Source organism: Nycticebus coucang, chromosome 4, assembly GCF_027406575.1.
Source record: "Nycticebus coucang isolate mNycCou1 chromosome 4, mNycCou1.pri, whole genome shotgun sequence".
NCBI lineage: Eukaryota > Metazoa > Chordata > Mammalia > Primates > Lorisidae > Nycticebus > Nycticebus coucang.
Window position 1 is genome coordinate 87,084,396 of NC_069783.1, and position 13,933 is coordinate 87,098,328.

At 42.1% G+C, this 13,933-nt stretch overlaps 1 gene segment (V, D, J or C); it reads right to left on the bottom strand.

Annotated features, from left to right (window-relative positions):
- Nucleotides 1-11,333: 11,333 nt before the first annotated feature.
- LOC128584510 (immunoglobulin kappa variable 2-30-like) lies at nucleotides 11,334-12,193 on the bottom strand. The segment is given in 2 exon segments: nucleotides 11,334-11,725; nucleotides 12,120-12,193. Coding segments are annotated over 2 exon segments (381 nt in total).
- Nucleotides 12,194-13,933: the final 1,740 nt, after the last annotated feature.

Below are 13,933 nucleotides of genomic sequence, written 5' to 3' on the forward strand. Positions count from 1 at the left end.
CTTCATGTTGCCTGGAGTTTTCTGCTGATTCTTCCTCATGAGTGATTTCTTTTATCTGTTTCCTTGCCCTAATTTTCCTTTCACTTCCTCTTGCTCTTTAAGTTCTTGTGCCTGTGGACTAAGGGTTACAGGACCAGAAGGGTGAGAAGGTTGAAGAGCAAAAAAAGGGGATGAAAGAAAGGAGGACCGAGTGATAAGAAAAAAAGAAAGATAGAGAAAGGAGAGGGCGTGGGTATAAGGAATATTGACAAAAAGAAGAGAGGCACAGAAAGAGGGAGACAGGGCAATATAGGTGTATAGTAGGGTACTTTGACACCACCTTAAAAAAACCCACCTTCTGGGGGTGCCCAGTTGCGTGGTTCCCTTGAGGTCAGCAGCTCTTTGCTAACCTGATCAGACACAGTACCCCACCTCCACCAATTAGAGAGGAAAGACAAAAATGCTATAAATCAAACCAAAACAAGCAAACAGAAAACTTTACGGGGATAAAATTGGGTGAAAAACCATATGATATCGGTAGAAACACTAGCAAAAATGAAGTTGAAGTTATTAAAAAAGGCAGCAATGGGAAATTATAATTAAACTAGGAAAATTGAGAAAGAAAAAGGGATCTGTGTGTAAAAGATTGAAATTAAAAAAACAAAAGAACATCAGCAACGTCAAAATAAAGAAAAAAAAAACAAAAGAAAAAATACACAACCAAAAACAAAGCAGTTTGTATATGTTATTGAATATTGTCTGGGCAACACGTGGTCTTCTGGGGTATGAGATGTTAGTCCCAGTTCTGATACGACTGGAGGCTGCTGATTTCTCAAACTCTAGCAGGTAGACACCCTAAATCTCTCTTCAGCCTACTTAAAAGGCACTTTGAACTTGTAAACTTGCTGAGCAGAAGCTTTCCCAGCTTTCTCGCTGGAATCGCTGCTGAAGTGGCTATCCACTTACCCAGTGTGCCAAAACCGGTCTCACTCTGCCCCTGAGGGTTAGGGCTGCAAGGCAGCTCAGACCCCACCCTTAGGCTACTTGGTTGCTGGGTTACCAGCTCCCACCCGTTTCTAGCTCTGCGACCCTGAGGGCGGAGCTTGCCGGGGCAGATCACTGACAATGGATCCGTGTGACCCACTGCCAAACACTATTAGCTCCGTCTGGCTCAGCGGCTCAGACTGGGGCCCTAGACAACGGCCAAAGTTCTCCGCACTCGCGCTCAGGCCTTCCCCAAGGCAGTTCAACTCTGCGCCAAGTCCAAGTACATCAAAACAGTTCACAGGTAAGGCCTTTTTGGTTTGCAGTCTCGCTGCTACTGAACTTACAGTTGTGGGCGGGTTTAGACGGATTGAACACACGCGACCACTTGCCGGTTTTCCTCTGTTTTAGTCCTCCTCTTGGGGTCCAGAAGTCTCTCACTGACTCCCTGTATCCTCATAGGAGTGATGATAGGCAGTTCCCACCAGCCAGAGATGCCTGGAGTCCTATCTCCCCAGACTCACGGTGCCCAGATGCAAGGAAGCTGTTACTCGGCTGCCATCTTGCTCCGCCTCTGAAATCTATGACTTCTTAATTAAGCCTAAGGAGAGGGTGTGATTTTTAGGTTTTGATCCATTTTCTCCACATTGTCAAATTTCCGGGTGTAGAGTTCCTTGTAGTACTCAGAGATAATCTCTTGTATCACTGTGACATCTATTATTATTTTGTCTTTATCATTTCTGATGGAGGTTATTGGAGATTTTGCTTTTATGATTCTAGTTAATTTGGCCAAAGGTTTATCAATTTTCTTTATTTTTGAAAAATCAACTTTTTGTTTTGTTAATTTTATGAATGATTCTTTTGTTTTCAATTTCATTAATCTCTAATTTAATTTTTGTTATTTCTTTTCTTCTTCTGGGTTTGAAACTAGATTATTCTTCCTTTTCCAATTTCATAAGACAGTTTGTGAGTTTATTGATGCACTTTCTTTCTGTTTTTCGAATGTAGACATGTAATGCAATAAATTTTCCTCTGAAGGCTGCTTTTGCTGTATCCCACAGGTTTTAGTAACTTGTGTCTTCACTTTTTTATGTCTAGGGAATTTAACAATTCCCTCTTTTACATCTTCCTGAACCCAGTTATCATTCAGCATGAGATTGTTTAATTTCTGTGCCTTTGTGTGGGGATGAAAATTTCTATTGGTGTTGAGTTCCACCTTTATTTTGTCGTCTGAGAAGGTACAAGGTATAAATTCTTTTTTTTTTTTTTTAATTTTACTGAGGTTTGATTTGTTTTGGAGAATATACAGTGGGCTGATAGAAAAATGTATATTCTTTAGCTTTGTATATGTCTATTAATCCCTTTTGTTCTAATTAAGGGATTAATTAAGGTCATAATTAAGCCCTTCGTATCTTCGTTTAGTTTCTATTTAGAGGATCTGTCCAGTTCTGTCAGAGGGGTGTTAAAGTCCCCAACCATTATGGTGTTATGGGATATCATATTGCTCAGCCCATCAAGGTCTATTTCATAAATCTGGAAACATTTAAGTTGGGTGTATAAATATTTAAAATTGAAATATCTTCTTGTTATAGTTTTCCTTTGACCACTATAAAGTGTCCATCTTTATCTTTCTTAACTTTGGTTACTTTAAATCTCTTGTATTGGAGAATAAGATTGCCACCCCTCCTTTGCTCTTATTTCTATTTGCTTGAAATACCATTTTCCATCCCCTAACCCTGAGTCTTGTTTTGTCCTTCAAGCCTAGGTGTGTTTATAGCTTGTCCTTCTTTATTCAATTTGCCAGCCTGTGCCTCTACAGTGAGGAATTCATCCATTGACATTTATTGAGAGAATTGATAAATGTGGTGAAATTCTATTCATCTTATTACATGAAAGTCTGTTGTGTAGGTTTATCCTTTGTGCCATTGTGGATGCTAAGTTTTGACCTTTAGCTTCCGGGTATTTACTTTGCTGGTGGTCCACTGTGATGTTCAGTGTTGAGAATAGGTCTAAGTATTTCCTGTAGAGCTGGTTCTGTGATGGATTTCCCCAGTATTTGTATATCTGCAAAAGATTTGATTTTTTCATTATTTTTGAAGATTAGTTTATTTGGATACAGAATTCTGGGCTGAAAACTGTTTTGTTGAAGAATGTTGAAGGTAGATGACCATTCTCTTCTGGCTTGGAAAGTTTCAGTAGAAAAGTCTGCTGCTAACCTAATGTCTGTCCATGTAGGTCAGTTGACACTTCTGGAGGCTTGCAGAATTTTCTCTTTCATATTGACTTTGGACAGATTCATTACAATGTTTCTTGGAGAAGCTCTGTTTGAGTTGAGATGACCCAGAGTTCAATATCTATCTAAAAGGAGTGTGTCAGGATCTTTAGTAAAACTTAGGAAGTTTTCATTTATGATAGTCTCCAGTAGGGTTTCCATTCCTTTGGGACAATCTTCTTTCCCTTCAGAAATCCATATTATTCGTATCTTTGAATGCTTCAAGAAGTCTCATAGATCTCTAAGTGACTATTTTTCTTTCTCTCTCTTCCTTTCTGCCTCTATAACTACTTGGGTTAACTTGAAAACTTAATCCTCTACCTTTAAGGTTCTTTCTTCTCCATGGTCTAATCTATTTTTGAGACTTTCTATAGCACCTTTATAGTCCCCGATTGTCTCCTTCATTTCCTTAAGCTCCTCCATATTCTACCTATCTTGGGTTCTCTCCTTTCATTTTCTTGTCCATTCCCTTTATTGTCTTTATCATTCATATTTTAAATTTCCTTTCTGTCAAGTCCATTAATTCTTTATAGGTGGAGTCTTCTGTAGTAGCTGCCAGATGGTCCCTTTGAGGAGTCGCTCTATTTTGGTTTTTCATGTTTTCTGAATTTTTCTGTTGGTTGCTCATCATGTGTACTTTATTCTTGTTTACTTCTTTGTCCTCCTTTTTCTTTCACCCCTCCTCATTTGCTTCAAATTACCTTATCTCAGAGCTCAGGTATTGAATTGGCCTCTTGGCATAAGGCCAAAGGAAGAGAAGGATAAAGAGTGAGCAGGGAGAAATAAGAGGAAATGAAAGAAAGAAGAAAATAGAAAAGAAAAGAAAAGAAGAGGGATGAGAGAACATAATTGAAGAACAGAAGAGAAGGAGGACAGGATGACAAAATGAAAATTATAGAATAAATGGCATTGAGCAGCACAGTGCTAAGGCTGGCCTGTGACTCAAGCATTTTTGAGGAGCTAGACTGGGTGAGTTTCTCAAAATCAGGAGCTACTTACTAGCCTGTCCAAAGCCAGAATCCTCCTCTGCCAAAAATAGGAAGAGAAAGAAAAGAGCAAAAACACAAAACAGGAAGGAAAAAATAAATGAAAATGAAAAAGAAAGAAAATTTCTGTAGTGTGCCCTTTGCCAAAACTGTCTTCCCAGGGCCAAAGGTGGAAGGATCCCTAGATCATGATCTCTTGGCCTTTCTGAACCAGACTACTCCTGTGACCTCCCCACCATACCACAGCTGTGCTACCCCACTCTCAATGAAAAAAAGAAAGAATGAAAGTAATAATAATAACAATAATAATATAAGAGTAGATAAAGGAAAGTAAAAATACAATTGTATCAAATAAAGGAGAGAGAGGGAAGAGAAAAAGAAAAGAAAGAAAGACCCACCCCACCCCCAAAAGGAAGGGATATCTTAGCTGTTACATGAGTTATTTATGTGGAAAAGATGAGAAAAGTAGAAGATTCTATATTAAAAGAGATAATGGAGAGGAGTGATGTATAGAGAATAAATGAGACTAAAATATCATAACCAAAAATACAAAAGCCCATGCTCTTGATGAATGTAAAAATGGAAGTATGGAAGTTAAGAATCGAACCAACCAAACAAATTAACAAAAAACAAACCACAACAAAACAAAACGAAAAAGGCTCAAGTAGACAAAAACAGCAGCAACCTCGGCAACAAAGAAAAGAAGGAAAAAAACCTACAAAAAATTATATATACACACACACACACACACACACACATTGCAGTATATTGCTAGGACATCAGTTAGAGTGGCATTGTGGTTTTTCAGGGGATGGAAAACACAGCCAGCAACTTCTCTCTAGTTCCCAGGATGGTCCTGGTTCCTAACTTAGTTGCCCTTGGTGATCATCTAATTGTTTCCTCAGTATTTAGACCTTGCCGGGTTGGGATCAAAAAGCTCTCCAGAATCCTTCAGAGCAGGTCCCACAGTGCCCCCAACACCAGTTCCTGTGGGGTGGGGGAGCCATTCAGCTAATCCCAAGAGTGGAGTCCTGATTCTTGCAGGTAGAATAAAGATATCCATTCTTTAGGCCCCTGCTAAGAGGCCCACCCTCACGACCCTCTCCCCAACTTCCCATAATGGCTGACTATGGCAGCCAGGACCATCCCAGTATGGCTGCCCCACCAGCCATCAAACCAATGACAAATCCACTCCTCCTGGTATTTAGATCTGACTGCTGCATACTGGTCAAGTCCATCTACTCTTTCAAGCATTCCACTCAACATGCAGCTTTCCCCAAAATCGAAAAGTACTGAAAGGCTTCCTCCCATCCCTGTACCTGTGTGGGAGGGTGAGTCATTCCCACTGGCTCCCAATCAATTGTGTAGTGAGTCAGATTTCCACCACTCTGGATCACACACTGTCTCCTGTACATCACCACCTTGCTGTGCTCCCTGAGCCATGACTCTGGGTAAGGTCCCCAAGCCAGATATGGCTGAGTTCTTTTTATTCCCAAGTCGTACTAGGAGAGCTCAGCCAAATTATCCTTTTGGTCTGCCATCTTGCCCTGCCCCCTAGTCACAAGTGTCTTTATAAGCAAAGATACACATTTAATACAGACAAAAAGGTGAAGGCAATGAATGAGTACTGGATTTAGGTGGACATAAGCCAAGTTACAGAAGGAAGGGAAAGATGGGGCCCCCGTCTCACTCACTGAGCTCCATGAAGTAGGGAGGGAATGTGCCAAAATGTTCCAATTGTAGAAACAAATTGTACCACTATAGCCACACCACCAACCTTCATCTATCACCTCAATGTCCATGATGAGGGTCTCTGGGTCAACAGAGATCTCTGTGTCCTCAGCTTCCTGGTAGATGTACAAGGCCTGGACAAGAGTCCTTGCCAACTGGCTAGAACCAGTGCCTAGATCCAGCACCAGCAGAAGGTCCTCATAGAGGGTGTCCTGCTTCTGGGGTCCTCATTTTCAGCCTCCACACAGGCACGGAGGAATGCTGGGTGCTGACCCTCACAGACACCTACCCTGGGTCTTAGGCAGTGGGAGCTGCAGACAGAGGTGGTGGACATGGCCTCTCCTGATTGGAAATCTTCTTCACATGTGTGGCCTGCTGACTGTCAGACTGCTACTCTTCTCTATCCTTGAAATGATTTATTGCTGCTGCTCAAAGATCCTCTTGGGGTGGCTCTGCCCCTGGCAGTGCTGCCCCTCGTGGCCTAACTCTGTACCTGGCTCACAGCCTCCCTCTGCTACCCGACTGCCCTCCCCTTCTCTTTCAGCCTGAGATGTTCCTCATCTTTGTCAGCCCTGGCCCATCTAAAATTTCATTTTTCCCTGAAATTTATAAGCTGCTTTGTAATACTTTGATCTGACAGCTTTGTTGAACTACACTGCCTTTTGTGAAGTATTTGAAAAGGAAGAGGTGCAAGGTAAAAGAGGCATAAAAAAAAGCTCACTTGTCTGCTCCATTAGCAGATATAACTATAATATCTATTATAAAGTATGACTTTAAATATATATAAATGGAGTGTTAACATTTAGAGCTAGCAATAGGCGCCCCTCCCCCCACAGTCTTCCCCACTACACAGCTTGAGGGTCAGTAAACTCAGGATCTACCCCTGTCCTTGATGGCTGAGCAGGACCCACCCATTACAGAGCACATTGAGCTCCCAAAGGGGACCTGAGGATAACAGAACAGAAAATTCTGGGGCACAGACAATGGGTCTAGGCTCAGGTGGAGGAACAACTTGTCCCCAAAGCTCAGTGTGAGCAGATCCCCCCCATGTGGCTTCATCAGACAGAGTAGTGCATGTACATGGTTCAGGGGCAATGCAGTCACATTACATGACACTCCAGGGCCATTGGCAGGGCCCTATGGGGTCTTTGTGCTCATCCTAGGACTCATGGGGCTACTGGTACTCTGTATACAATGGGTCTTGTATTCCCCAGGCATAAGCTTCTGATTATTTTCCATTTTACTTTCTGGGCTCCAATAAACATGACTTACCCTCAATGGCCCATCCAGTGGAATTCAGGGAGGGGAGTCAGACTACAGACTACCATGAGTGGGCCGGTTGTGAGAGAAACAAAGGTTGTAGCTCTGAAGATGGATGGCACAGCCCTGCATAAGGTAAGGATGAGTTGACATCATGAGATCACAGTAGGTGGTGGAAGAGATGCTCTGAAACCCCTTGCAGTGACACCCATGAGATAATCTAGAGGTGCCCACAGAGTAGGTGGGAGAATTTGGAAGAGGATGGAGGACATGATCTCAGAGCTGTCACCAGCATGCTCCCAGAGAAGGCCCCAGACTGTGAGCAAACCCAGCCACAGCCACAGCTGAGGGCAGTTTGTTCCAAAAGGTGACAGGAGTAGAGGGAAGGTGCCCATGAAGGCAGCTCAGCTGCTGATGGCCAGAGTCACCTTTTCTAGGCCCATGACCCCTGACCTTGGAAGGCATCATGTCTGGGAGATACCAGAGCTAGCAAGAGCTCAGAGTTAGTCCTGGGTTCTGCTGGTGCCAGGCTAGAACACTGTTCATACTCTGGCCAGCCCTGCATGGGGCAGTGACACTCTCTCCTGGGACACAGGGAGGTGGGCTGGAGATAGGGTTCTCACAAGGTTAGAATTGGTACCTAAGTGGGGAAGAAACATGAACATCCCCAAATATTAATACAAGCAGGTAGCTAATTCGGCTTTACACAGTTCTGATCAGAAAGCAAAACAGGCCAACACCTCCACTCTCAAGGGAAAGTTCACGTTTAATGCAGATAAACTGAGGATGAGTCCTCCTTCCTCACCATGAGTCAGAATAGCAAGAAGAAGAGGAACAAGCTCAGTTCCCATGTCCACCAGGGTCCTTCTGACACTGGTCCTGCTCAGGGAGGGTTGGGATAGTAGGATGTGAATCTACTTGCTCTGCCACTCCAAAGTACTCTAGGCTGGGGTACCTAAACCACAGAAACCTATTTTCAACGATTTAAAAAAGTGGGAATTCCAATGTTAAGGTCTAGTATATTTTCTTTCTGATGAGGACCCTGTTCCTGGTTTGCAGATGCCACCTCCTTACCAGGTGCTCACGTGGCCTTTCCTCTGCATGAATGGAGGGTAGGTGTGCGGGTGAGGTCTATAGTGTCTTCTTCTGTTAGGACACTAATCCTACTGAAACAGGTTCCCACCCTTAAAGCTTTACTTAACCCTAATTACCACCATATAGGATCTTCAACAAGGTTATATTGGGTGTTCAAGATCAAAATAGGAATTTGTGACACATAACTGATTCTATAGCAGATAGGCTTTGAGAACACAGGTGGGCAGCAGGGAAAAGCCAGGCTGGGCTCTCAGTCTCAGAGCAGAGGACACAGAGTTGGTCTGCACACATCTCAGTGCACTGGCATTTCCCCCCATGTCACACATGAGACCCCATTCCAACCTAGGGGCTCCACATTATCAATATTATTTTGCCAGTACTTTGGAAATCAAGATCTCTTTTGTTTATTGTGGGGTTTGCCTCCCACCTACTGGCAGAATTGAGATATAGCCTCATTTTTTTTTCATTAATTTTAAATCATAGCTGTGTACATTAATGCAATCATGGGGCACCATACACTGGTTTTATAAACAGTTTGACACATTTTCATCACACTGGTTAATATAGCCTTTCTGGCATTTTCTTAGTTATTGTGCTAAGACAGTTATATTCTACATTTACTAAGTTTCACATGTACCCTTAGCCTCTTACAGGATTTTAGATGTAAGGTCCCAGTAAGTCTTGACTGTGAATCTTTGCACAGGTGTGAATGAAGTGGATCCTAGTAAAGCCATAATTAGGCCAGATTCTGTAGGGAACACAACATTCTTCCTCTCCTCAACAAACCAGTCACTTGTCAGAAGACCAAGGGAATTTGGATTTTGGTTATGAAAAGATTAAGGGCTAAATTTTGAGATTCACATAAGCCTATGCACATGACCAGTGTAATAAGTACAAGCATTAAGACCACTGACTTGCATCCTCTCGAAGCACATTCAGCTTCAAGATGTCACTGTCCTAAATGTTCAATTAGAACATAGGACTCCTTTTTAGTTAATTCAAACATTTGTTTACTTATAACACGAAATATCACCCCAATTGATAGGTACTGTCCTGGATCAAATTATTATTAGAGCACTTGTTTAAAGGTGGTAAATTTAAAGCATATGGCCCCATACACTTATTACTAAAATATGTAAGCCATATTTAGTAGCAAGAATTGTGATTGTGAACTCTGACATGGTCACCATCATTTCTTCAGCCATTGTTTTTCCTTCATTTCCACATAGGTGTGATTGTGTCATGAGCATTTATTGATTGTTCTGGACAGGAATATTTTCCACCTTAATAACAAAGGTGGTGTTCCCACATTCTAATTTAATGTAAATATCAAAAATACTTTCACTTTTGGTAACAATGTAGTAGATTTCAGAAGACAAGCAAAAATATGCAACAAACTCAGAAGAAAGCACAAAGTAAATTAAGCCATGTTTACAATGACATCAGAAAACTATAGAAGAAATAAAGAGCAGATGACCTACAATTTCAGTGAGGAAATTCACCTTTATAGGGGAGATGATGTTCTATCATTGTGATCTTTAGTGACATTGACCAAAGTTGAGAGTTGTTGAAAAGTCAGACTCAGCCTATGCAGAGAATTCTACTGGGAAGATGATCCAGCTGAGCCTGACAGGTGCACAGAGCTGTGACAATGGCTGAACCCTCAGCCCCAGGCTGGATTTCCCCTCAGGACATTTTCTGAAGGCTGGCCCAGGAACAGTGGCAAGGGCTGGGCCAAAGAGGTAGAATCAAACCTCCTGCATTCCCATGGGTTTCCTCCCATAATGCTGCACTGACTGTCCTTCATTAAGATTTAATCTTAAATAGATTAAACCTCCAAATTATTTTGATACAAGATTTCTCCCAAATGCTCATTTTCTTTTAAGTCATCTCCAGATATAAGATGCTGGCAGAATCAACTGTTAGAAGTTCACCCATACCTACCAGGATGACTAGGAATGTGTTTTGTGACCTAAGGTGCATCTGGATGGAAACTTCACTAACCCTTGAGTCACGAAAGCCCTAGGGACTTCGTGCAGGACTTCTCACGAGCTTGCAGTGGCATCAGGACACAGCCTGAGGACCAGCCAGGGACTATTAATGCTGTGAGTCTTTCCAAGATACACGTGTGAGTTTCCATCAGGGTTTGTAGCTCAAGCCCAACACCACCAGCCTCCCCACCCCAACACACGTGAGCAGCAGAGCTGGGTATTGTGCCAACATGTGACTCTACCTTGTGTCCTTCCTGTTCTTATTTACTACTGATGCTCCAATCCTGATATTCTTATTTTTAGGGGACGAAAAGTTACCTCATCTTGTATTCTCCAAAATTCTGTTCAATATGCATACAAGTCATTTCAGATTTGGTTGTTTATTTTGGCAATTCATATTTGAAATTCATAAATCTCTTCTTTTATGTCAACATGCTGTGATGAGGACTGAGAAAAGGCTTTTGACATATGACTATTGACTTTAAATAGATTTCACAAAATTTATCTAGTAGTCAAGAGTCAAGAATGTGAACAATTTTACTTGGGCACTCCCTGAAACCATCACATCAATGCCGGGCCTGCCTCTTTATTATAAAGACATGCACTACAAAGGGGCGGGGGTGGTGTGAAGGTTTGTGGAGGGAAGAAAAAAAAAAAAGATTCTGTATCACTAACTCAGTCTAGTTGCATGTGCACAGTATTCAACCAAAATAAAATCTAGGAAATGTCTTAGTGTGGAATGGCCATGACTCAACCTTCATGATAAAGCTTATGCTGAATGGATTTAATTGAAAAATAAATGCAGTCCCAGAGGAAAGATTAGGATGAGGTTTCATTCATTTTTCTCTTCAGTCCTGTAGTGTTGTCAGAAGGCATTTGAACCTCCTCCATTCTCCTTGAGGTTCTGCCAGGCCAAGGCTGTCACAACTGACAGGGCCTATGTGTGAGGTCTTAGGTGCAGCTGTGGCCCTCCTAGTCCACAGGCATCACCAACAGCCTGTTCCACTAGGTTCCCTAAAACTTGCCCTATGGTGCCTGCTCACCACACAAACAACACTGGTGGGCAGCTGGGCTACCCAGCAGGGAGGTTTGTGTTCAGGGCTGTACCACTGTGGGAGGACGATGTGTACCTTGTGCACAGTAATAAACCCCAGCATCCTCAGGCTGCACCCTGCTGATCTTCAGTGTGAAATCTGTCCCTGACCCACTGCCACTGAACCTGTCTGGGATGCCAGAGTCCCGGTTGGAAACCCTATAAATCAGGCGACCTGGAGACTGGCCCGGCTTCTGCAGGTACCAACTCAAATAGGTGTTTCCATTACTGTGCAGCAGACTCTGACTAGACCTGCAGGAGATGGAGACCAGCTGTCCAGGGGAGACGGGCAGGGAGAGTGGGGTCTGGGTCATCACAGTATCCCCACTGGATCCTAGAAGGAGGAGAGAGAAATGCAAAATTGTTGTACTTGATCTTCTTAAGTTCCTTCTCTTATTTCTTTCAGGCTAAAACAATTTCTATCATTGAGAATCAGACCCCCAAAACATCTCATTTTAAAAGGGAACAGATATTTTCATGGCACAGAGGAGTCTCTAGAAGTCACACTCACTATCCACTATCCTCCCTGTCTCTGTCAGTCTTCACTAGTGCACAGGTCCTTGCTCCTTCTGGAATCTCTCTCACTCTCTCAGATCTAAGCCTCACATGTCCTACCCTGAGGGACAAGACGTGCACATCTAACTCATACACAGAGCACACATGGGAGGCAGTGAGACCCAGAGCTTCCCTCCACCCTATCCTCCCTCCTCATCTTCTTCTGTCCTTACCAGGGACCCAGAGCATTAGCAGCCCCAGGAGCTGAGCAGGGAGTGTCATTGTGAGAAGTTGGACTGAGGACTCCAGATCAGTTAAGGCAAAGTCAGAGCTGAGCTTTTATCTCAGACTCTCAAGGGAAGGTCCTCCCCAGAGGACAGTATGCAAATCCCCTGGTGGGTGCAGTGGTGTGGAAAGAATGCCTATGATAATGTGAGAGGGGCTCCCCTGTGAGCAAGACAGAGAACGTCTCTATGCTTCAGAAAAAGGTAATGACAATCTCTGCTGTCTAATCCGTAGGAGGGACATATTGAAATGTTTATTTCAATTTACTAACTTGGTTTTTCTCTTCTATTTCACATGGTTGAGCTTCACTGAATATTTCATGATTCTTATTTCTTTGTTCATATGTTTTGGTTTGATATTAAAAAGAAAATGAGGCAAAACAGGCACAAAGTAAAGGGTGACTCTTCCTTGTTCAACTAAATAATGTACTCAAATTAGCTACTTAGGTAAAAATATAAATTCTCCAGATGCCTCTTTCATTCATCTTTCTGGTCAATACCTGCTCCTCTGACCTAGCAAGAGGCGCGCTACTCTGACATCTATCAGATGAACTTGGAAGTCATGTGTATCAAGGTAAGCATTTATATTAAATTGTTAACTTCTCATGTTTTTTCCATTTTGAGGCCTTCATTCCACCCTAAGGATTCAGGTAACTGTCAGTCGTCATGTACTGTGATTCTGAAGGATTTCTGCTTGATTTATTTTAGGACATATCTGCTGGGTCATGGTTTCCTGTCATTTTTTTTTTTTTGAAGGATAGTTTAGCTGAATATAGAATTGTGACTTTTTTTCCTTTGACCATTTTCAATAACTTAAAAATTAATGTTAATTCAAATCTATTAGCTAATTTATATTCCTATTTGAACTTCACTGAGTTTTCCAGTGATGTCTTTTTTATGTTTCAGGGTAAAACTCCAGGATCCTATATGGCATTTGCTTTATATGCTTCCTTAATTTCTTCCAGTTTGTGATAGTTTTTAAATCAATATCTAGAAAGCAGAAAGAGTCAGCCTCACAGAAACTACTTCTGTGACTTTCTTGATCCTGAATTTCCCAACTCCAGAGCAGTGAGAAATAAATGCTCATTGCTTGTAAGTTTCCCAGTGTGAGGGTATTTTCTTTCTATAGCAGCACAAACAGACTGAGACACTATCTGATTCTGTCTTAATTTTTTCTCAGAATTTAGATCCAAATTAAGTTTGTTATCCAAAAGATAATATTGAAGAAATAAGTAATGTTCACTCTTAGATGACACATTTTTCTATGAGAGCCATTTACCACTGGAATATTTGTAACCTAGAGAAAGGAAAAATGAGCCGGATTTATTAAAATATGGTGGTGTCCACCACTGCACAGCCCTTACTAAGTCAACTATTTTGCACAAATAGATCACATTATCCACCACTTAGGATACTTCAGAAATCAAGCGGAGAGGGACAAAATTCTCTTTCCTAATTCTAACTTGGGAGAATGAGATACTATATGAGTGCCACACTAGGATTCACACAGATGAGACGCGATTCCCAAGAAGCAGAAATGCTGGAGCCACAGTTCAAGAATATGTGACTACATTGACCTGCTACTGAGGTCTCAAAGTAGCTATTTTTCCTATGTCCATTTGTTATCTGAATGATCAGTGGGATTGTCTTTTGATTGTTGTGAAAGGCAAAACACTAGGAGAAGGTAGACGGTAGAGAGTGACTCTAAGAGAAGGACAAGCCAGATGTGAATGTATAGGGTTATCCTGACTTAGGCTTTGGAG